This window comes from Staurois parvus, unplaced genomic scaffold, assembly GCF_062004578.1.
Source record: "Staurois parvus isolate SC_StPar_1 unplaced genomic scaffold, SC_StPar_1.0 ptg000631l, whole genome shotgun sequence".
In the NCBI taxonomy this organism is placed as follows: Eukaryota; Metazoa; Chordata; class Amphibia; order Anura; family Ranidae; genus Staurois; species Staurois parvus.
In genome coordinates this window covers 767241-793268 of record NW_028318427.1, presented here as the reverse complement: position 1 = coordinate 793268, position 26028 = coordinate 767241, and the positions used below count along the sequence as shown (strand labels likewise).

At 43.6% G+C, this 26028-nt stretch overlaps 1 protein-coding gene across 2 annotated transcripts in view; it reads right to left on the bottom strand.

Annotated features, from left to right (window-relative positions):
- LOC149449322 (uncharacterized) overlaps positions 1-24829 on the bottom strand; it is a 58654-nt gene extending 33825 nt beyond the window's left edge. Inside the window, exons 1-3 of one of the 2 annotated variants that reach the window (XM_089693400.1) lie at positions 24671-24829; positions 16433-16595; positions 6413-7581 (exon numbers count right to left, since the gene is read on the bottom strand). In XM_089693400.1, the coding sequence (XP_089549526.1) occupies positions 6413-7579 (1167 nt within the window). In that variant the 5' untranslated portion in view covers positions 7580-7581; positions 16433-16595; positions 24671-24829. Of the gene's footprint in view, positions 1-6412; positions 7582-16432; positions 16596-16845; positions 16882-24670 lie in introns of those variants that run through there. The other variant, XM_089693401.1, reaches the window with a different exon arrangement.
- Positions 24830-26028: the final 1199 nt, after the last annotated feature.

Sequence of the window (26028 nt, the reverse complement as noted above, 5' to 3'; positions counted from 1 at the left end):
CTCTGGCAAATTTCAGAACTATACTGCTCCAAAAACCATCCCTTGACAAGTTTTAGGCCTACACTGCTCCAAATGCCTCAATTCAATTTTTCCAAGCTGAATTGGGGGGACACCAACAGCCATTTTAAACAATGCAGCTAAAATCCCTTCCACATCCACATGTTGCATACAAATATTTACAGGGCCATGAGAACTGATCTTTGATTTGCAGCTTCATCAAAATGGCAGAATCTGGGCAAACTGGCATAAGGAGAGACATTTCTACGTCCTATTTTGTACAGAAGCTCTGAAAAGTTCAGCTGGTGGTCCAGATCATTATTTGGCAACACATGTCATGGTTTAGATCAGGGGTCTCCAAACTTTCTATACAAAAAGGGCGAGTTTACTGACCTTCCGACTTTAGGGGGGGGGGGGTGGACTGTGGTCATTGGAAGTAGAAAATGTCCTGGCATCAGTGGGAGTAAACAATGCCCCATCTTTGGTGCCAGTGAGAGGAATTGTGCCCATCATTGGTCTCATTGGGTGGGAAGAGTCATGCCCTATCATTGGTGTCTCTGGGAGGAACTGTGCCCCACTTTTGGTGTCATTGGGAGGAATTATGACCCTTCCTTGGTGTCATGGCATGAAATATTACCCCAAGGATAAAAGCCGCAGTTTGGAGGCCACTGGTTTAGATTTAATAAAAAATAGTCACGTGATATAAACAAAATAAGAGAAATTCCAACCATAATGGTTCCAGGGACTAAGCTCAACTAAAGCCCATCCGTCAAGCACGGTGCTATGTGCGGTGTCTTATTATTTGCTAAAGTCATTCTTAACGATTAAACAAATCCCAGAAGTGTTGTTTAACACATGCTATAATCTTCTCATGGCACACAGACCATCCTCAGGGAGCAGGGAAGTGCATTAAACAAGCTGCCTCCATCAGCTCGGATAATATCTCGGGGTCTTACACAGCCCCTGGGCATTGGAGCGCAAACCATAAAAGATACAAAAAACGGTTTAGCAGGAAATTAAATTGTACTATGAATGCCAAGTAGTGTAGATAAATACGCTAAACTGCTGCAACAATATTATATTTTATTATTTACAGTAGGGGTCAGCAACCTTTTCCACATCAGTCGTCAATTTACAAGCATCAGACGATTGGCATGCCTGTGAACAATAGCGCGCCGTCGCTGAGTTCATTGTACTGCTAATAGCAAGTTAACCTCATTAATTATTACTATATTAACAGCTTCAGTGTGAGCCTTGCCCCCGCCTTTCAAGGCTTAGCTGTGCTCTTCCTAGCCTATAGGATGACAAAATTATAGCTGTTCACATTTCTAAATTCAAAAAGTCAGAATTCGGCTTCAAGATAGACTTTAGGCCTCATTTACACAGGCACTGATCAGTACACCCATGCAAAGGGCCATCTTCACCCGCTCAAGATACACAGGTATCCTGCAGGCAGCCTGTTCAAATAAATGAAGGCACAGCTGCCGGACCTGCACCGATCCCCAAGCACATCCTAGAGTGTACCTCCATGCGGGTCTGATGCACGGATCAGGATACGGGTGTATGGATCAGTATTGTCCCTGTCAATGAGGCCTAAAACAGTCTTCAGATGTGTAAATAAAAAAAAAAAAAAAAAAAAAAAAAAAAAATGGTTCGTAGATATACAGTGAGGAACAGAAGTATTTGAACACCCTGCAATTTTGCAAGTTCTCCCACTTAGAAATCACGGAGGGGTCTGAAATTCACATTGTAGGTGCATTCCCACTCTGAGAGACAGAATTAAAAATTCAGGAAATCACATTGTATGATTTTTAAAGAATGTATTTGTCTTGCACTGCTGAACATAAGTATTTGAACACCTGAGAAAATCAGTGTTAATATTTGGTACAGAAGCCTTTGTTTGCAATTACAGAGGTCAAACGTTTCCTGTAGTTCTTGACCAGGTTTGCACACACTGCAACAGGGATTTTGGCCCACTCCTCCACACAGATCTCCTCTAGATCTGTCAGGTTTCGGGGCTGTCGCTGAGCAACACGGAGTTTCAGCTCCCTCCAAAGATGTTCTATTGGATTTAGGTCTTGAGACTGACTAGGCCAATCCAGAACCTTGATATGCTTCTTACGGAGCCACTCCTTGGTTATCCTGGCTGTATACTTCAGGTCGTTGTCATGTTGAAAGACCCAGCCATGACCCATCTTCAATGCTCTGACTGAGGGAAGGAGGTTGTTGCTCAAAATCTCACAATAAATGGCCCCATTCATCCTCTCCTTAATACAGTGCAGTCGTCCTGTCCCCTTCGCAGAAAAGCACCGCCAAAGCATGATGTTACCACCCCCATGCTTCACAGTAGGGATGGTGTTCCTGGGATGCAACTCATCCTTTTTCCTCCAAACACGACGAGTGAAGTTTAGACCAAAAAGTTCTACTTTGGTCTCATCTGACCACATGACTTTCTCCCATGCCTCCTCTGGATCATCCAGAGGGTCATTGGCAAACTTCAGACGGGCCTGGACATGTGATGACTTGAGCAGGGGAACCTTCCATGCAATGCATGATTTGAAACCATGACGGAGTAGTGTTCTACTGACAGTGACCTTTGAAACTGTGGTCCCAGCTCTCTTCATGTCATTGACCAGCTCCTCCCTTGTAGTTCTGGGCTGATTCCTCACCTTTCTTATCATCAGTGATACGCCACGAGGTGAGATCTTGCATGGAGCCCCAGTCCAAGGGAGACCGACAGTCGTCTTTAGCCTCTTCCATTTTCTAACAATTGCTCCAACAGTTGATCTATTTTCACCAAGCTGCTTGGCAATTGCCCCGTAGCCCTTTCCAGCCTTGTGGAGGTCCACAATTTTGTCTCTGATGTCTTTTGACAGCTCTTTGGTGTTGCCCATGGTAGTAGTTGGCGTCTGACTGACTGTGGGGTGGACAGGTGTCTTTAAAGAGCTCAGACAGGTGCTACCAAGTTAGATTAATGAGTGGAGTAGAGGTGGACTTTTTAAAGGCACAGTAACAGGTCTTTGAGAGCCAGAATTCTGTTTCTCAGGTGTTCAAATACTTATGTTCAGCAGTGTAAGACAAATAAAATTCTTTAAAAATCATACAATGTGATTTCCTGAATTTTTGTTTTTAAATTCTGTCTCTCAGAGTGGGAATGCACCTACAATGTGAATTTCAGACCCCTCCATGATTTCTAAGTGGGAGAACTTGCAAAATCGCAGGGTGTTCAAATACTTCTGTTCCTCACTGTATGTGGATCCAAAAGTAGAGAATAAAGCATAACTAAGAGCCCATTCACACGTGTGTGACTTATTATGGGACTTTGGGGTCCAAAAGTTGCAGTTTATGTTTCCCAATGAGTACCATTCATATCTGTGCGGCTTCAAGTTTCAAGTCGCAGCGACTTGAAAGTAGTTCCTGCACTACTTTGGTCCAACTTTCATGCAACTTGAGGGCAATAGACTTCAAGGTAAACCCTCCAAAAGTCACATGAAAGTTGTACCTGAATGTTATACATGCAACTTTGTACAGCACATCCAATCATCCCTGGTCAAAGCAAAAGTTGTACTCATCCAAATTCACACTAAATCGCACTGTAAAGTTGCAACGAAAATCGTACGATTTTAAAATCACACAAGTGAGAATGGAGCCTAAAGTCAAAGCTTTTTATAGCTTTGGATAGTGTGGAGGTGGATTAGAACACCTGCCAGGTTTTTATTTCTGTCTGTGCCCCCGCCATTATGGAGATTCACCCTATTTGTCATGTTTACCCCATTATTACTGAAAGCAAAAGAAAATTAAACATTTTGGTTGTCCCCAGAACAGTAATGGAGGGAAATGTTCCAATGGGGACACTAGCTCTGGTGACAACCAGGAATTTCCCTCACTTTGAGGGATTTCCTTGGCTATGGAACAGGAAGTGAAGGGAAACTTACACATTGGGACACAGATGGCAAAAAGAAAAAAAAAAAAAACAATCAAAAACGAAAAAAACTGGTGGGGGTTATAACCCTCCCTTACTTTAGCCAAAATGAAAAGAAAGTTTTGCCTTTAGTTGTACTTTAATGCAAATGTTTTCTTTTTCAAACATAATACGTTGTTACATTGAACTTTATCAGGTTACCACTGTTCTAATGTATGATGACATCTACTTGGTTTAGGGCCTATACAACTTGTTTACTTATGCAATTTGGTTATCTCCCTCTGTTCTCCCCTTCTGCTTCATATTTCTTTCATATTCCATTAGTCAGTGCTAGTTATTCAAAAAGACATGGCTTAGGAAAGTTGTCTTCTTACAATTCAGACTGGAAAAATGCTCTCTGTATTGCAATTATCTAAAGCAGTGCTTCTCAACCTTTTTTCAGGCAAGGCACCCTTTAAAATTATGGGCAGTCCCAAGGCACCCTTTAAAATTATGGACAGTCTTGAGGCACCCCATTCTAAAATGTGAAAAACTATTCTAATAGATTTATTGTCAAGGTCCTACCTTTTTCCTGAGGTTATGTTACTCCATGTGCTGGCGTCCATCTTGGATTCCTGCTGTGCATGATGGGAATCCTTTTATGCCTTCAGGTCTCTGAGGTCCATCCCCCAGAGGGGTTTGGCTGATGACATATAAGCCTGTGGTCCGCACATGCTCTTTGCACTTGTGTCTTTGTGTTGCTATTACTCTGTTCTGACTCTCGTGACTATCCTGGTATCTGATTCGGCTTGTGACTCGACTATTCTTTGTATTCTCCTTTGATCTGACCCTCTGTTGCTGAACCCGGCTCGTGACCTGTGATTCTCGTCTGCTGTCCTGTACTGTTTTGTCCTGTTGTTGTTGACCCGGCCTGTCTGACTACGCTTTTGTCTCTTCCACCAGCTACACGCAATTGGCGGCGGCCATTACCGCAGCTGAGGTGTCTCGGGGGCCGCGACCTGGTTCCTGGCTGCGTCAAGTCCATCCCCACCATCAGGGGCCCTGGTGAAGGGCAGCCTGGGACTTAGACTCCGCGCCCTGAGGGACTTCGGTCTGTGGGTGGTGGTTGTCGTCAGCCAGTGCGTCATTGTTAGGCCTGCCTGTCCGTTCCTTGGCCCCTGCCCTGACATTTATATAACGCAGCAACATCCACACACCCAACATTAGAGGCGATTTATTCTTTCAAAGCAAATACACTATTAAACATTGGAATACTAGTCAGTACCAGTGTGCCTCTTCTCCCTCAGTTTTACTCCATCACTCAGCTAATGTGACCCCAGCATTGATGGAGAGGGGCAGGGGAGAGTCAAACTAGAAGGCTCTGCAGGCAACCAACCAACATCTCCTTATCAACTGATGTCATTGGTTGTCAGGACGCTGGTGGCTAGGAGGTCGTAATGGTACAGAATGAAAACCTGTGGCTTGGTGTAACTAAAAGGCAGGCATGTTCCACCCGCTGGCTTGTATACAAGTTTTGGCCAATTTGTATGCATTTTGCCAAGGTACCCCTGAAGAAACCTCAAGACACCACGGCTGAGAAAGGCTGATCTAAAGTAAAGCTGGGCTGGATTCAGCTTCTGGGACTTATTGATGAATTAAGCTGCCTGTGGAAGGTGTCAAGTCAGCAAGTGGTCAAACGGTCCAGACACACAAGGGTTTATTTACTTAAGCTGGAGCATGAAAAATCAGCCTCACTTCTGCATAGAAACCAATCAGCTTCTAACCTTAAATTGTTCAATTCAGCTCTGGCAATAAAACCTGGAAGCTGATTGGGTTCTATGCAGAAGTGAGCCCGATTTTGCACTCTCCAGCTCTAGTAACTAAAGCCCACTGGGTCTATGGAGTTATGTCAATGAACAGAGTGGCAGAACAATGACATCCAAGGAAGTAGTATTTTTGTATAAGAGGTCAGCAATGGCAGACTGTATACATCCAAAAAGTGACCAAAAATGTCTATGTTAATTATGTTATCATCAACATCTTGTATTTCCATAAACATTTTTTTCATCCTGATCAAACTTTAAACAACAACAAAACTGGTCAGTTCACCTACAACTAATGTACCGGATACTAGAATGATAACAATGAATAAGCCCACATAAACTGTCTACATCCATTTAATAGGACCATGGAGGTAATAAAGTGAGGGGTGTGCTAAAGCTGGATTGCAGTACATTAAAGGAAATCCATAATGAGGGTTCCATTTCTGACCTTCCTCTGAAAAAGCTAGTAGCCTGGCTGTCTCCAACCTCAGTATTGAGTTGTTAACTGGAAAGAGAATACAGCAAGCAAAGTCAGAGCTCCTGATTCCCAGACTTGTTCCAGGTCAATGACTCCCAGCATTGAAGCCTCTAGACCAGTCAAGCAATTAGCACTGTTGAAAGAATTAGTCAACCATTGCAGAATACATATGTTTTCAGTACAGAGGAAGATGAGAGAAAAGCATGATCTTACCGGAGAGCCAATCTCCATAAAGGCATCCCAGTCTTCCTCTAGTCCTTCCACCACTGGCTCCTCTGGTTCCTTGTGAATATGGATCTGGATCTGCTGGTCGACATATTCCGCTTTTGCTCTCTGCTGACGTCTGACTGGTATTTTGCTTCGTGTTGGCGTTTTAACCGGGCTGTATTTAATCTCCCTCAAGCTTTTCAGAACTTCTACTACCACAGGTTTGGGGGAGTGTAGATGTGCTGATGGAGATGACGGGGAAGGTGAATGGGGTACCCAGAAGACCTCAGCCTCTTCTTCCCCCACAAAGCGCAAGGAGTCCATAGAGGTGGATGACAATGACGACAGGGACCCCTTGATGCTGTTGTCACCAAAGCTTCCTAGAGATTTACTCCTCAGGAGACCTGTGCTGCCACAATCTGATCCACCGTGCTGTTTCTTTCTCCTTGGTATGGTACAGACGGACTCATAGTTAGCATCAGAGACCCTCCATGATGAGCAGGAATGGCACTTTTCCCCCTTGACACAACGTGAGCAGCCGGCAGAGTTAGTATCCCACCAGCTCTCATGCTCCCACCGTGAGCGGTCTTGGTCCAGAAGTTCCTGATAGGACTTTGAGTGGGATCCTGAGGACAAGGAGCCGAAAGAACCATGGAAGGAACTTGGGTGATCTGGAAAGGGCGAGTTGGGGAACGAACTCTGGTACCCCGGAGAAAGAGAATTATTTCGAGATTTGCTGTAGCCAGTTGATCGGAGATCATTGAAAGAGCCGTGATAACTACGTGAATTGCGTTCTTGGTTGGGCCCAAGATATTCAGGAAGAGGAAGGCCCCAAGCCCTAGCATGGATGGTTCGTAGAGTGAATGAAAGCTTATCCTGCTCAGTTAAAAGACGAACTGACCTCTGCTCAAAGAGCTCTTTCATTCGAGACATCACCATGTCGTACCGGTGGTAAACATTGAGTGTGTGGCAACATTTTCCGCACAGGAACTCTGCATCTTCAGGCTGACCCTTGTCTTTACTAGATCTGGAAGTTGTTCCAGGTGGGCTGCGTTGGACAGGAGTCCCAAGGGCTTGCGAGAATAAAGCAGGTAGTGTCCCAGAGCCGCCAAAAAGCCACTTTCGCCGGGACCCACGGAGAGGAGCAGAGCAAAGGCGGCACAGTTCTGACATGGCTGGAATAAAAAAGAATATAGATACAGAATATGAAAAAAATAATCAGAAAAAGTAACGTTATTCTTCCAGTGAACATTTTGCATTTACAAATACCATTCATGATATATATGGAATGCCACCATTGCTTCCCCTCCCACTGCGCTGTTCTCTACAGAGGCCATGTACAGCACAATGATGAAGTCTTCACATGACTGTCATATGCCTTTAAGTGTTCTTTGTATTCTGTCTCTGCTCCTCCCTTTCCTTTGGTTTAGTTCATGCTGTATAGATAGCCCCACCCTTTTGTTCAATTTTCCCATTAAGGCACTTCAGCTTCAAACCTCATGTGATGAAGTAGATCACATTATGATCTTTTGACCTATCCGATGTTCATTGTTGTAAGATTTTCTCAGTTTATGGAATAAACTTCACAAGATCTACAAGGTGTCATCTGGATAGAGTCACTGCCTGTGTTATTCAACTAAGATTGGAGTTATCACTATCTCATCACAACTGTAAGTTACAGAGATCACACTTTCAATGTTTAGATTGGAGAGACAGAACAAAGTCACTGCTGCTTTTACAAAAGTAATATCTGGCTTTTGTAAAGGAATTTGGTGCACACAAAAGGAGATTTATACTCTGGCTATTGAGAAATATATTGAAATAAAAATTTGTCCAGAGTTCAGCTTTAAGCATGCAAGCTATACTTCTTTAATAAACTGAAAATAAAGGTTGTGGAATTTCGGTATAACAAAAAAAAAAAAAAAAAAAAAAAAAAAAAAAAAAAAACTACTTGCAATGTTTCCTGGACTCCATTTGCCATACAGCACAATCGATAAACATCATAGAAGGACTGGGAATTTCCCCATGAAATGTTAAGTATCATAACAGACGCCAAGCCTGTAACCCAGGAACTATACACGAAAACAAAGATCCATTAAGAGGCGAGATATAATATTCCATCATAGCTCAGATGTAAAACACAAGGCAACCCCTTAGGATTGTCACCGAACAGCTGTGGTCCTCTGAAAATAAGCCAGAGCCTGTCAGTGTCTTCCCTGGTCATGTGACCATGTGTAGATAAAACGTGTCTGTATAGTTATGTCCTCCCTCCTGTAGAAGGAGATTTGCTATCCTTTCACAATTAAACAAAAACAGGACATGATATCTCTTATGTAATACAGTATTACCAAACATAACAATATGCAGGTAATTCGAATACATTTGATCAAATCCATATATATATATATATATATATATATATATATATATATATATATATATATATATATATATATATATACACACACACACATATATACATACACACATATACACACACACACACACACACACGTACCCAAATACATAAAAAGCAATAAACTTTTTTGCCTTTATTTGGCCCTTGGGGCAACATTTCTTCCACCAACACCAACGATGGGGAATTATTATTTCAACTAATACCAATGATGGGGCACTATTCCTTCCACCGACACCCATCATGGGGCACCGTTCCTTCCACCGACACCAATCATGGGGCACCGTTCCTTCCACCGACACCAATCATGGGGCACCGTTCCTTCCACCGACACCAATCATGGGGCACCGTTCCTTCCACCGACACCAATCATGGGGCACCGTTCCTTCCACCGACACCAATCATGGGGCACCGTTCCTTCCACCGACACCAATCATGGGGCACCGTTCCTTCCACCGACACCAATCATGGGGCACCGTTCCTTCCACCGACACCAATCATGGGGCACCGTTCCTTCCACCGACACCAATCATGGGGCACCGTTCCTTCCACCGACACCAATCATGGGGCACCGTTCCTTCCACCGACACCAATCATGGGGCACCGTTCCTTCCACCGACACCAATCATGGGGCACCGTTCCTTCCACCGACACCAATCATGGGGCACCGTTCCTTCCACCGACACCAATCATGGGGCCCCGTTCCTTCCACCGACACCAATCATGGGGCCCCGTTCCTTCCACCGACACCAATTATTGGGCACCATTCCTTTCACGGACACCAATTATGGGGCACCATTCCTTCCACCGACACCAATGATGGGGCACTATTCCTTCCGACACCAATGATGGGGCACTATTCCTTCCAGTAATACCAATGATGGGGCACTATTCCTTCCACCAACACCAATGATGAGGCAAAATGTTTTCCACAGACACCAATGATGGGGCACTATTCCTTCCGCTGACACCAATGGTGGGGCACGATTTCTCACACTAATACCAATGATGGGGCACTATTCCTTCCAGTAATACCAATGATGGGGCACTATTCCTTCTAGTAATACCAATGATGGGGCACTATTCCTTCCAGTAATACCAATGATGGGGCACTATTCTTTCCATGAATACCAATGACGGGGCACTATTCCTTCCACTGATACCAATGATGGGGCACTATTCCTTCCAGTAATACCAATGATGGGGCACTATTCCTTCCAGTAATACCAATGATGGGGCACTATTCCTTCCAGTAATACCAATGATGGGGCACTATTCTTTCCATGAATACCAATGACGGGGCACTATTCCTTCCACTGATACCAATGATGGGGCACTATTCCTTCCACTGAAACCAATGACAGGGCGCCATTTCTCCAAATAATACCAAATGATGAGGCACGATTTCTTCCACCGACACCAATGGAAGGCACTATTCATTCTACCGACACCAATAATGGGGCACTATTCCTCCCACTAACAACAATGATAGGGCAAAATTCCTCGCAGCTCATGTTTTGTAACACACCGTTTAGACTTTTTAGCTGTAAAGCCAGGTAGATTGCCAATAGGCTAGGTTCACATTACTGGGTGTAGGTAATGTGTGCAAAATCGCACATAATCCCAACACTCAGAGAAATGGGCTGCTCTTTAGACCATGCAATTCGGTGCGGCACAAAAGAAAAAAAAAAAAAAATTAAAAGAAGTGTTGGGGACTTTTTTCTCTGCAGTTCTTGCAGGTAAGGCAGCCCATTGAAACAACTGGGCTGCACTACACACAGCGATGTGGACCGAGGGTTATAGGTACTGCAATAGTTTTTGCTGTTTAAATATGGATTGATATGAGCCTGGACAAAAAAGGAAGGGGCCAACCTATGGTACCGCACACACAGGCCCACTACGTTTAGAAACCACCCCAGGCACAGCGCACGTCCTCGCAGGTTTTGTGTATTTTTGATCTGCTGATTTGTGGAGTGAGAATGCAGAAATCTCTGTACATCATACAGAAGACAGGCACAGAGCGGCCATGTAATATCACACCATGACATGTACAGACATATGATCATGCAGGAAAACAGGCCGACCTGGGTAATTCTACAAGAGCAGACGGGTAATTCAAATATTTTCATGTTAAAGTTTAACCACTTCAGCTCCGAATATTCACACCCCCCCCCCCCCCCGACCAGGCCATTTTGTGTGATATAGCACTGTTATTTTAACTGACAATTGCGCGGTCTTGCAACGCTGCACCCAAATCAAATTTATGTCCTTTTTTCCCCACAAACAGAGCTTTCTTTTGGTGGTATTTAATCACTTCTGTGGTTTTTACTTTTTACATTAGAAACACAAAAATTTACAATTTTGAAAGAAAATATTTTTTGTTTTCTGCTATAAAACATATCCATTTAAAAAAAATAAAAATCAAAATTTCCTCATAAATTTAAGCTGAGATGTATGTATTTCTGATTTAAAAAAAATATATATATATAAGTGTATATTGATTAGTTTGCACAAAAAAGTTATAGCGTCTACAAACTGGGAGACATATACTGGAATTTTTTTCATTTTTATTTTTTTTTAATACTAGTAATGGCGGCAATCAGTGACTTACAGCGGGACTGCAATATTGTGGTGGACATTTTTAAACTGACACTGTGTGAACCAGTGACACTAATACAGTGATCAGTGTTAAAAATTTACACTGATCACTGTAGCAATGACACTGGTTGGGGAACATCTAGGGCAGGGTGATCAAAGGGGGTGCCTAGCTATGTGCTTGGTGTACACTAGATGGCACTGGTACAATGGGAAGTGATGGATCGTGTTCCCAGCTCTCCTCTGGCACACTATCACTCCCCCCTGTCACAACAGAACTGCGCCTATGTAAATATAGGCACAGCTCTATTTTTTCTCCCTGCCTGACAATCTGCGGGTGCCACTGAAGATCCGTTCGCTGGGACTCACAGATCAGCTTCTGCTGTAATAGTTCACATCAGAAGCGATCCGCCGGCGGCACGTGTGGCCCCGTGAGGCGCAAGTGAAAAATCATGTGTGATATATATATATTTTATATCATACACACACAGTATGTATGTATGTATGTATGTATTTTGCACAGGAAAACTGCTATAGGGCAGAGGTTAAGAAGAAATTATGACAACAGAGACAGACGAACAATGCAGCCGTGTTATTCTAGTGTCCCGCAAGTCTTAGAGTCTGGAACCACACAGGAGGTCAATTTATTAAAGGCAAATAGACATTGTGTGTAGGGCAGTCTATTCATTTCAATGGGTTGCCCTACATGCAGAAAACAGACAAAAAGTCCCTGGCCCTTCTGCTAAATCTGCTTAACAGGAACACATGCGTGTTAGGAAAGCGTGAGAGTTTGCACAAGTTCCCTTCAAGCACAGAGGGTAAACGTAGCCTTAGAACCATAAACAGCAGATCAATTTAATGAGGTCTTGATCATTTTAAGATGACCATACCATGTAATAATCTGTGATCAAATTAATTACAAACGTTCGCAAACAGTCATTGATTAAAACATAAAACATTGCAACACATGCTGTATTGTTCTTCATCTGCGACTGCAAACATTGATTGAAAGCATAACCTAATAAAAACAATCATCTAATCCAGAGGTCTCCAAATGGTGGCCCTTGGGACACTATTCCTCCCGCCGACACCATCCATGGGGCGCCATTCCTCCCGACGACACCATCCATGGGGCGCCATTCCTCCCGACGACACCATCCATGGGGCGCCATTCCTCCCGACGACACCATCCATGGGGCGCCATTCCTCCCGACGACACCATCCATGGGGCGCCATTCCTCCCGACGACACCATCCATAGGGCGCCATTCCTCCCGACGACACCATCCATGAGGCGCCATTCCTCCCGACGACACCATCCATGGGGCGCCATTCCTCCCGACGACACCATCCATGGGGCGCCATTCCTCCCGACGACACCATCCATGGGGCGCCATTCCTCCCGACGACACCATCCATGGGGCGCCATTCCTCCCGCCGACACCATCCATGGGGCGCCATTCCTCCCGCCGACGCCATCCATGGGGCGCCATTCCTCCCGCCGACACCATCCATGGGGCGCCATTCCTCCCGCCGACACCATCCATGGGGCGCCATTCCTCCCGCCGACACCATCCATGGGGCGCCATTCCTCCCGCCGACACCATCCATGGGGCGCCATTCCTCCCGCCGACACCATCCATGGGGCGCCATTCCTCCCGCCGACACCATCCATGGGGCGCCATTCCTCCCGCCGACACCATCCATGGGGCACTATTCATCCCACTGATACCAGTGAGGGGGCTAAACTGTTAGCACTTCTACCTGGCAGTACAAGGGTCATTGGTTCAAATCCCAACCACAGCTACACCTCCCTGGAGTTGGCATGTTCTCCCTGTGCCTGCGTGGGTTTCCTCCGGGTACTCCGGTTTTCTCCCACACTCCAAAGACATGCTGGTAGGTTAATTGTCTCCTGTCTAAATTGTCCCTAGTATGTGTATGTATGAATGTGAGTTAGGGACCTTAGATTATACACCCCTTGAGGGTTAGGGACTGATGTGAATGATCTTTAGCATGCAACTTTCATTAAGATTATTTTTTTTTTAATGCATACCAGGGGATACTGTGGTGTGAAAAATCTATATATTGAAAGCAATAGATTATGAAAACTGTTTCTAACACTTATAAAAATATTAAAGCAGAACTAAACTCATAATTTTAACGGTTTCAAAAAAACAGTTACATTCCCAGCATGCCAGGAATGATTACTGTCACATTGCTTGTGCTCTCAACCAAACTGTCAATCCATCAAATGTCTGATGTCATCACTGATCACATGTGCAGCATCATGACAACTGCAGATCAAACACAGGCTAAGATGGTAGCTTCCTTGTCTAAAATGGACAGGAGGGTTTAGTTCCGCTTTAAGTTGTACTGAATGATCAATTGTATGCACAGACTGATACATGTATGGCAATATTTATGGAACGATTTTTGAATGTATTTTCAATTGATTTACCATATAGGAGAAAAACGTCCTACTTTCCTATGATTGGATTTTCCGTCCAGGCCAATGAGAATAAGTCACATGAAATCAATCGGTTTTGTGCAAAATCTATCGATAGCACGGTATGTGTCTGTTCGAGAATTCATAGATTTCATTGCATTGTAAAGAATCAATCAGATCAATACGTACATGACCACAATTAAACTCTGCCAAGTCGATCAGAGGTGCAGGAATTTTGTTGATCAATCTAATGGTGACCGTACACGGAATGATTTTATACATGATCATATTATCAAATCGGGAGAAAGATATAATTGGAAGATTGATCAGACGCAAACGCACTAATTAAATTCAGACTTTATAATCGAAAATGATTGAGAACAAGTTTGGAAGATCTCATTATGAACTGATCCGCTCTGATCCTATGCAATGTGCTTCCCAAGTAATGAAATTATTCATCTTTAAATATCCAGAATTGCAAGAAAAGACAGTTCAATGCATCATACACTCACGCTGCGTTCACGTGAATGCGTTTTTTTTTCACGCTATTTGAATGGGCTGCCCTAGGCACGAAAAAGAAGCTCCTGCACCTTTACGGGCGTCAAGCTTCACGCACATAAAGATGGTTGTCGCACGCCTGTCGGCCATGTTTGGGGTGCCATTAATAATGAACGGCGATGCGCATTTATGGAGTGCTTGGATATAAATAGAGCCTTAATGACCACATCGATCCATTGTCCTATGATCAGGTGTGCTATCCAGACCAATCAGAAGAATTCAGATGAAATTGGTCGGTTTTTCTTGAAGTTGACCAATGACACAATGGAAGAGATTCACTAATACTGGTGCACTCAGAATCTGATGCAGCTGTGCATGGTAGCCAATCAGCTTCTAACTTCAGCTTGTTCAATGAAGCTTTGACCATAAAACCTGGAAGCTGATTGGTTTCCTTGCAGGGCTGCACCAGATTTTGCACTCTCCAGTTTTAGTCTAACTACCCCCACTGTGTCTTTTTGATAATTCATAGATTCAATCACATATCGATTACATGAAAAATCGTTCAATCAGATCAATACAAACATGGCCACCATTAGACTTTGACATGTCGATTGCATCTGATCTAATGGTGACCATACACCAACCAATTTTATATACGATTTGTATTGTCAACCAGGAGAAAAAATACAATTAGAAGATTGTTCAGGTATCAACACACTAATTAATATCATTGATACAATTGGACCATATACTTGAAATTAGTCGAAAACTAGTTTGAAATATCATTAAGAATGGATAGATCTAGCGATGTACTTCCAAATAATACGATTATTAACCCCTTACGACGCCCTAACACATAAGCAGCGGCAAAAGGGTGGCTTGAACGCTCATGTGTCATACACATGCGTCGCTGGGCGGTCAATATTTCTGTGCTGAAAGCACTTCACTGTGCGCTCCCAGGGCCAAGACCAAGCTGTGACAGATAATGATTGGTAGCTGCTGGCTACCAATCATGTGACCACTATGACAGCCAATCACAGCAGTCACATGATTGACCAATCTTTCCCACCCCCTGGTTCAGAGTTTTTTTAAAGGGATGCTGGGGCGGGTAAGAAGGGGTTAAAATTGACTGACCCCTTCCGATCCTATGGGATGTACTTCCAAATTAATACAAATTATTAATCATTTTACTAACCAGAATGACATGAAAAGATTGTCCAATGTGTCATACACTTAAAGAGGATATTGATCTAGGTTTTTGATTTTTTTTAATTAAGGCTAAATAACTTTAATGGCATTGGTCGGTTTTGCTCAAAAACAAACAATCGATGTGTCTTCTCGAAAATTCTTAGATTCCATCATATTGTCAGAATCTGTGATGAGTCGTTCAATCAGATCAAATATGTACATGCTGACCATTAACAAGTCAATCTGTTCTAATCAACTGAATGAATGTCCACTAGTGTGTCAGATAATAATTTAATTGATCTGTATTACGATTGGTTGCTTTTGTTTTTTTTTTTGTTGTTTCATTACATTTTGATTGACAAACAGAATGTGTACATTCATCAGTATAGACTGGTAATAATGCATCAGTTTGGGTATAGAATGGTAATGATGGATCAGTTTGGGTATAGAATGGTAATGTATCACTTGGGTATAGAATGGTAATAATGTATCAGTTTGGGAATAGAATGGTAATAATGTATCAGTTTGGGAATAGAATGGTAATAATGTATCAGTTTGGGTATAGAATGGTAATAATGTATCAGTTTGGGTATAGAATGGTAATAATGTATCAGTTTGGGTATAGAATGGGAATGATGGATCAGTTTGGATATAGAATTGTAATAATGTATCAGTTTGGGTATAGAAAGGTAATAATGTATCAGTTTGGGTACAGAATGGTAATGTATCAGTTTTGAGTATACAATGGTGGTAAAGAGCAGTGGTCTTAAAATACAACATAACATTCTGTATATTTTTAATCGATCGTATTTTCAATCACTACTGTATGTGTTGCATTATTCGATATTCTAATTGATAAGGAATCTCTTGTCTGTCGCTCTTACCCGGATTGATTGGACGTTGATATGTGTATGGTCACCTTCCAGGCCTGCAGCTCAGTAGGTTCAGGATTGGAGGTTGTTGATTGGTCTCTTACCCCCACCAGGCCTGTCAGTAGTCATTCCTGTGCTGTCAGTCTGTGCACACGCTGGCACTCCAGTGACTCATCTATGGAGGACATGACATGGGATGAACGTTCTGTACTGGGCCGGCCTGGGATTACCGGCTTCTTCCGCACAACATTTTCCAGTAAACTTTGTCCCCCCTCCTCCCAGAGCAGGAAGCATGGTGGAGGATTACGGTCAGTCTGGGATCCTCAGCTGGCAATCTACAAGGGCCCTTCTCATGGGGGATCTGGGGGCCCCTGCAAAACTTCTCCCAGCTGCTGCTCACTTCCCTGTTCACTGACACCACCCACCTTGTGTGTCTGGAGCCCCCAGCCCCTCTCCTCTGCACACAGCTCCAGGCTACACTGCCCTCATTGTAGACCAGCCAATCCCCAGCTGAGTGACCCCCTCCCCTGCCAGCAGCCAATCTCCAGCTGGGTGACCCCCCCTCCTCCCCTGCCAGCTCACCTCTCTCCTCCAGGCTCAGCTCACTGTACAGGAAGGTGGGGGGTGGAGGGGTGTGCTGCACCCATCATACCTGAGCAGGTTAACTCTTTCCTGTACGGCGAAGGACAAGCTGCAACCCCTCCGCTGGGCTATTTATAGAATATATATATATATATATATATATATATATCCTTTATATTGTAAAGAGCTGCACAAACTGTTGCAACTACATAAGTCCTGTATTATAATAATAGTGACAATAATGACAAATAATCATAATATTAATGATAAGATTATTAATAACAACAATAAAAATAATAAATAGTGAAAATAATAAATGTGGTAGTAGTAATAATAAAAATAATGACAATAGTAAAAGTGATACAAATAGTGGTAATAAAAAAAAGCAAATAAAATAATAATAATAATGAGAATATGAATATAATAATAATAATAATAGTGAGAATATAATAATAATAATAATAATAATAATAGTGAGAATATGAATATAATAATAATAATAATAGTGAGAATATAATAATAATAATAGTGAGAATATGAATATAATAGTGAGAATATAATAATAATAATAATAATAATAATAATAATGAGAATATTAATAATATTACTACTGATAACAATGGTAGCAAAAATAGTGATGATGGGGATAACAATATTTTAGTAATAATAGTGAGAATGTTAGTAGCAGCAGTAATAATAATAGTGATAATAATATTAATGCTAACAATAGTAGTAATAATAATCATAATAATGTTATTATACAATACTACTATTAATAATAATACCTGTAGTGATAACAATTCTTGCCATGGCTGTGAAGCTAAGCATTGTGGCTGGGGCATGTGTACACCCCCGGTCTCTGCTTCTGCAGCTAAATGAGCAGCTGGGGGGGGGGGGGGGCAGTGAATGTTTACCATCCTGTAACTCAGTGGTTCTCAACCTGTGGGTCGGGACCCCTTTGGGGGTTGAACGACCCTTTCACAGGGGTCCCCTAAGACCATCAGAAAACACATATTTCCGATGTGTAGAAAGCAGCTACTGTGTTAAAAGCAGCTACTGTGTTAAAAGCAGCAGTATTGGAGGTAAAACGACACTCATGAATTATAATTACTGGCTAAATAATTTTATGGTTGGGGGTCACCACAACATGAGCAACTGTAATAAAGGGTCGCGGCATTAGGAAGGTTGAGAACCACTGCTCTAACTTGACATATGACCGAACCCTAACTGGGGTCTTCAGAGGGGGGCAGTCATTTCATACTGCTATAGATCTTTGCACGTTACCTCCTCTGAATGCGTTTGCTAAACATTCTTTGCCATAAACTACTGACTTTTGTTTTGTTTTTTTAAACATTTTTTTGTGCCCACTTTCTCTCCATCTCTGTGATGCTAATCTCATGCTACCACTTTTCAGCCACTTCCTGCATGTATTTGTGCTGGGGATAGCTGCATGGCATTTCTCAGGATGGGTTTCCTAATACTGACAACAGTGGATTGTGTAATGTGTGCTGATACAGTGAACCCGGGGCGGACTGACAACTCATGGGGCCCCCGGGCAATAGGGGATCATGGGCCCCCTGTGTCCTTGCCCACACTCAAAGCACACCCAAAAAAGCCTATAAAAAAAAAAAAAAAAAAAAAAAAAAAAAAAAGTACCAGTGGCATTTCATGGGGCCCCCTACTGACCCTGGGTCCTCGGGCAGTGCTCGAATGGTCAGTCCACCTCTGCAGTGAACTATAGTCTCTAGGAGCGCAATCAGCAGGCAGGGGCAGAGGGTGGTCACCCTATAAAAGGAAGTGCCTGAAAATAAAAAAAAAAAAAAAAAAAAAAAAAAAAAAAAGAAGAGGACCTTCAAGGCAGGATCACCAAGTTATATTATAATGAAAGTCATGTCAAATTTTTTTTTCTTTTTTTTGGAGATCTTAGGCTTGTCATACGTTTTGCACTCTGGCCATACAATCTCTATACAATAAACATTTTTCTCAGATTTGCCAAAACCTTTCAATGGGAGGACCTACCTAAACCTTCCAATCAATCCAATTGTATCCAATCAGACAGGTCCTTACATTACATACTTTTTGTCAGAACTAAAAAGGAGATTATACAATCAGATTCCAACATATACTGGTGAAACTCGAAAAATTAGAATATCGTGCAAAAGTTCATTTATTTCAGTAATGCAACTTAAAAGGTGAAACTAATATATGAGATAGACTCATTACATGCAAAGCAAGATAGTTCAAGCCGTGATTTGTCATAATTGTGATGATTATGGCTTACAGCTCATGAAAACCCCAAATCCACAATCTCAGAAAATTAGATTATTGTGAAAAGATGCAATATTCTCAGCTCAAAGTGTCCCACTCTAATCAGCTGATTAAGCCATAACACCTGCAAAGGGTTCCTGAGCCTTTAAATGGTCTCTCAGTCTGGTTCAGTAGGAATCGCAATCATGGGAAAGACTGCTGACCTGACAGTTGTGCAGAAAACCATCATTGACACCCTCCATAAGGAGGGAAAGCCTCAAAAGGTAATTGCAAAAGAAGTTGGATGTTCCCAAAGTGCTGTATCAAAGCTCATTATTAGAAAGTTATGTGGAAGGGAAAAGTGTGGAAGAAAAAGGTGCACAAGCAGCAGGGATGACCGCAGCCTGGAGAGGATTGTCAGGAAAAGGCCATTCAAAAGTGTTGGGGACTTTCACAAGGAGTGGACTGAGGCTGGAGTCAGTGCATCAAGAGCCACCACACACAGACGGATCCTGGATATGGGCTTTAAATGTTGTATTCCACTTGACAAGCCGCTGCTGAACAACAAACAACGTCAGAAGTGTCTTACCTGGGCTAAAGAAAAACAGACCTGGTCTGTTGCTCAGTGGTCCAAAGTCCTCTTTTCTGATGAGAGCAACTTTTGCATCTCATTTGGAAACCAAGGACCCAGAGTATGGAGGAAGAATGGAGAGGCACACATTGCAAGATGCTTGAAGTCCAGTGTGAAGTTTCCACAGTCTGTGTTGATTTGGGGAGCCATGTCATCTGCTGGTGTTGGTCCACTGTGCTTCATTAAGTCCAGGGTCAACGCAGCCGTCTACCAGGAGATTTTGGAGCACTTCATGCTTCCTTCCACAGACGAGCTTTATGGGGATGCTGACTTCATTTTCCAGTAGGACTTGGCACCTGCCCACACTGCCAAAAGCACCAAAACCTGGTTCAATGACCGTGGGATTACTGTGCTTGATTGGCCAGCAAACTCGCCTGACCTGAACCCCATAGAGAATCTATGGGGCATTGCCAAGAGAAAGATGAAAGACATGAGACTGAACAATGCAGAAAAGCTGAAGGCCGCTATTGAAGCATCCTTGTCTTCCATAACACCTCAGCAGTGCCACAGGCCGATAGCTTCCATGCCACGCCGCATTGAGGCAGTAATTGCTGCAAAAGGGGCCCAAACCAAGTACTGAGTACATATGCATGCTTATACTTTTCAGAGGTCCGATATTGTTCTATGTACAATCCTTGTTTTATTGATTGCATGTAATATTCTCATTTTCTGAGATTGTGGATTTGGGGTTTTCATGATCTGTAAGCCATAATCATCACAATGACAAATCACGGCTTGAACTATCTTGCTTTGCATGTAATGAGTCTATCTCATATATTAGTTTCACCTTTTAAGTTGCATTACTGAAATAAATGAACTTTTGCACGATATTCTATTTTTTTCGAGTTTCACCTGTAGTAAGCCGTGTGCTCCTCACACATGTAACAATCTGGTTGTACAGTTTCCTCATTGGATACAGACTCGATTGACAGATTGAATATTTTAGGTAGGTACCCAGATTACACTGTTTTAGTAAATTAACTGATTGTATGCTCAGATTGTTAGGTGTAAGGTGCCTCTTAGTGATTGGATTTACATGTACTTAAAATCAGACCTCCTTCCAAATGTTAACATGAAACTATGTAAATATTCTATCCTATCACCCAGCTGCCTGGGCCCCCTGCTGGCCTGGGCCCCGTACAGGAGGACTGGTGGTACCCCTTATCCACAGCCCTGCCCAGGGATACTAACATCAAGCATCCCAGGAGACTTCAGGGGCACCTGCATGTCATTTGTAGGGATGAGCTCAGGAGTATTAGGATGGTAGTCGGATCCAATCCCAGGACAAGGTCATCTAGAACATGCCAAATCGTGCTCCCCTCGAGATGTATGGGCATTATTTGTCAGCAAAAATCCCTTCCCCCGCTAAAAAACAAAAATGCTTACCCCTCCCAAAAAAACATAAATTCCCCCTCTTCCCAGATCAGATATGCCTCCTGCTGAATTCCCCCCTCCCAGAACAGATCTTTGCCCCCTATTCCCCCCAGGTCAAATCCTCTCTCCCCATATGCCCCCATCACAACCCCCCCAAAAAACAATAATTCTACCTCCTAGCACGAGTCCTCTGCCCCTCAAATTCCTTCTCCATGCACAAATCCTCTTCACCCAACTCCAAATTCCCCCCTCCCAGCACACATTCCCCTTCTCCAATCCCCCCTCCTAGCACAAATCCCCTCCCTTCTCTACTACATCAACTTTACTAGCACAACCCCCCAAATCCCCCCTCCTAGCACAAATCTCAGCACCAAAAAAAAATATCCCCGCCAAGCACAAATCCCCTCCCTCCTCTACATATTAACTTTACTAGCACAACCCCCCCACCAGCACAAATCCTCTTCCTCTATCCCCCCTCCCAACACAAATCACCACTCCCCAAATTTCCCCTCCTAGAACAATTCTTAACCCCTGTCTCCCCCCAAATTCTGCCAACAAGAATCCCCTCCCCCTCAGCCTCCTTATGGTGCCCCCCCCCTTACTTGATACCACAGTGCCCAGAGCAGCTGTCCCTCTTGCCCACCCCTTGTCCCGGCCCTGATCTGATCCCTTTTGGGCTACCCCACCAAGAAGCTGTTACTAGACAGAGCCAATGGTCAGTGGCCAAGGCATTCCGTACACACAGTGGTTCTGGAGTCGCTGGGCATGTAAACGTCTCCACAGGATAACCCAGAAAACAAGGTAATGGGAGAAAAAACAAAACATAACGCTGAGCTGACGGCTCATTCACACATAGCAAAATGACTGGAGGTTCTCCTGGATAGGAGCAGGTTACCAATGGGTCACATAGAAAACAATTGTATCCTGTGTGCCCTGTTCACACTCATGGGGAACTGCAGTGCCCTCCAAAGAGCAATCAGCATTTGGATTCCTTTTCAGACAGCATTTGGCAGGTGGAGAGTAGGTGTTATAGCGCCTCATCATTTTCCGATCTAACCCTGTAATTCCAAATTTCTGTGCCGCAATCACTCGCATTGCATGCAGTTGTGCTGTGGCCCCATTGACCTCAATAGGTGAATTCGACAGGCATTACAGCAATTAAAAATGGCATAGGTACAGCTTTGTTTGGCTGTATTTTGCCAATTAGGGTATGTAAAAACAATCTGGGGGTGGTAAAACCCCAGCTCAGCCACCCATGTTTACCCGCCCCCCAACCGCCCAGCTGATAGAAACCCAATGCAGCTGAGAGGTGTGGTGCAGTGAGCTGCAGTAAAGTGCACATGTAGCATTTTATTGCACCACATGGAGAGGTATTATATGTCAAAACACAGCAGCACAGTGCAATGCTGTGCAGAGACTGGAATGGAGGGTCACTCCCACACATCAAAGTTAGGGAAAAAAAGAGTCAAGTAAAAACAGTGTGATGTGCTGGAACATGCATTGCACAGCTCCCTGCTGAGGCTCACTCTGTCAGCTGCACGGGTGGTAAAACATTGCATTTTACTGTTCGAGTCACTGTGAACATAGCCTGCGGTTCCCCTTTAATTAGGGATCATTCACACATGATTTGCCCTCTGAAGAGTGATCCATGTTCAGGTCACTCTTCAGAGAGCACGACAGGCAGTGAGGAGGCGTTGTATCACCGTGAATACCGTGCTGTAACTACTTGCGTCCTGCACAGTTGCGGGGCAGCTACAACGCAGCCCCGTTCACTTGAACAGGCAGCAGGGAACAGAATTCCTGCCATGGCCACAAAACACAGCATCACGGATGTGGCATGTGTTCACCCCCCCCCCCCAGATGCTGCCCTCCCAGTTAAACGGGGAGAAAATGAGGGGTGGTAAAAAGGCAGCACAACCACAGGGTATAACTGCCCCCACAACTGCAAGTGTAAGTCCATATTTCCAACAAAAGTGGAGACAAACATTGAAAGAAAGAAAACAAAAATGTAAAATGCACCGCTTAATAAAAATAAAGGGGAGGATCTTGCATTTTTAAAACCGCTATAAATGCATTTCAGTTTGTGGTGAGTCCTCATTCACATGTAGCTAATTGGGAATTGCGGCAAAGTGCACAACGAGCGTTTGGGTGTAATTCATCCTGAATCCACCCCAAATGTGGTGCGATTTTTCCACAATTGTCACGCAGCGAATCACACATGTAAAAACTGAGACTGGTTCAGGACTGTACTTTAGCCCCCGGGGCTTCTTTTGCACGACAAACACGCATAGGGCGGCCCATTCAGGCCCGCTGCACATTTTGCGATTTGGGATTGCAGGCAGAATTGCTGCGATTCTACCCAAGATCCTAAATCAAGGCAGAAAATGCAATGCGCTTTTGGGTGTCATTTTTCTTTCAGTCCTGGTTCACACTGATGTGGTGCGCAATTCGTAGCATTTTCTGTGCAAATTGCGCACCGCATCAGAATTGCACCCCATTCATGTGAACCGCTGCGGGTGTGTATGTTAAGTTAACACCCCAAAAGCGGTCCGTAAAACGCGGTGCGAAGTGCAGAATCGGATCGCATGAGTGTGAATACCCATGTGATCCGATTCTAGTGCGGACCAAAAAAAGGGTCCTGCATGTTTCTGGTGCGATTAGAGCCATACGTACGGCTCCAATCACACCACACACAAATCGCATGTGATTGACACAGGAATGCGGTGCGGTTCCTGCGTGAATCACATGCGATATACCGCACTGCATATATGTGATCCTGGACTCAATGCACACCAAACGCAATGTCATTCTGCCGTGGTAGCATGTGGATTGCGACAAATACGTGGGTTTTAAAAACGCACTACACTTGTCACCCCAAAAAGGAGCATGAGCCTCTTTGCAGGTGACAAATATGCACAACGCATGGAATCACATAAAAATCATGACGCAAAATCACGCCGTGATACGTGAACGGGGCCCTAAGGCTTTCATCACGTGACTTTGTTGGATATATTTCACACAGATACAAAGTATTTCATCTCATTTAAAGGAGAACCAGGGGCGGACTGACCATTTGGAAACTTGAGCACTGCCCAAGGGCCCGGGGTCAGTAGGGGGCCCCATGAGATGCCCCTGGTACCTTTTCCATAGGCTTTTTCGAGTTTGGGCAAGGACACAGGGGCCCCATGATCCCCTATTGCCCGGGGGCCCCATGAGTTGTCAGTCCGCCCCTGGTGAGAACACACTTTTGTAAATCTACATATAAACCTGTGACGTGTTCAATCCACCATGGCCAGGAAGAAGGATGAAAGGCCGGTCCCTGATTTGTCCGTGTTCGCCATGTACAGTGCGCTCGCAGTACGCCCTATGAACAAAGTTTACATACAATTACATTGTAACTCAATTCTACAACTTACTGGAGTCACTGCAGCTGCTTCCTGGGTCTTCTGTCCCTTGAAGGGTTAATAGCACATGGCAGGTGTGCCTGGAGGTGACAGAGCAGGTTATATTCAGGACAGGAGGGACATGTCACCCCTGAGCTCTGCAATGCTCTTCTGATGGCTAATGATTATCCTGATTTGGTACAATCCAGAGACAATGCTCCCTCCTCCCCCCTCCTTTTCCTGTAGTGGTTTAATCCGGATTATTTACCTTGGGCGTGTTCCTCCTGCTCATACAGGTGAGAAGACCACGCCTCTTCTTAAAGGAACAGTGGATCTGATTTCTAGAGGAAATTGTGCAGGCTTTCTCTGTCATTATCAATCACTTAGATCAGGGGCTTCCAAACTTACTAAACAAAGGGCCAGTTTACTGTGATTCAGACTTTAAGGGGGCCGGAATGTGGCTGTTGGGAGTAGAAAAGGTTCTGGTGTCAGTGGGAATAGACAATGCCCCATCTTTTGTGTCACTGAAAGGAATAGTGCCCCATAATTGGGAGGAAGTGTGCCTCATTGTTGGTATCATATATAGAAAGTGCAGCGCTAAAATATGTGATTGATATTAGAGTGACAATAAAGTGCAAAGTCAATCTGACATATAGCGACAAAAAAAAAAATTCAGTAAAACAGTCAAGTGCAGCATATACAAATCAAATATAAAAAAATCTTCAATAAATGTGAAACAGTAAAGTGCAGCATAAAAGTGAGAATATGTAAAGTCCATAAAATATTAGTGGAGTAAGCGCTATAATTTGTCCGTAAGGATATAAGTACAGCAATCACGGTGAAATATTGTGAAGTGATCCAATAGGGAATCCACCACCTATCAGTGGATGCAATAGAGCCCCAAGGGCTGGATAAAAGCAAGCAAAGGGCCACATCTGGCCCCTGGGCCGCAGTTTGGAGACCACTGACTTAGATTATGAGCTCTTGGTGCTCCTAAACCTCTTGCATTGAATTGTATTGTAATGGGACTATCTCCCTTTATATTTTAAAGTGCAGTCAATTGCTTTTCAAAGGGCAGCAAAAGGCTGATGCCTGTTTTTATTTTTTTTTTTTACTCTCTTTTGTATTCTATTGTCAATTGACAATTTTACATTGTGTTTGGCTCACGGTTGTGGTGCGGCCGCATTCACTTAGGCTCCGATCACACCAATGCATTTTTTAGTGGTTTTTGCAGAAACGCACTACAGTCCATTTAACATGGTTTCCTATGGAACACGTTCACATCTATGCTTTTTTGAGCTGCTGCGTTTTTGGAAAGGGGCAGAGACTTTTCTAAAAGCAAAAAGCAGTGTTTTTGTTACAATAGAGTTCAATGGAGAATCTGCTGAAAT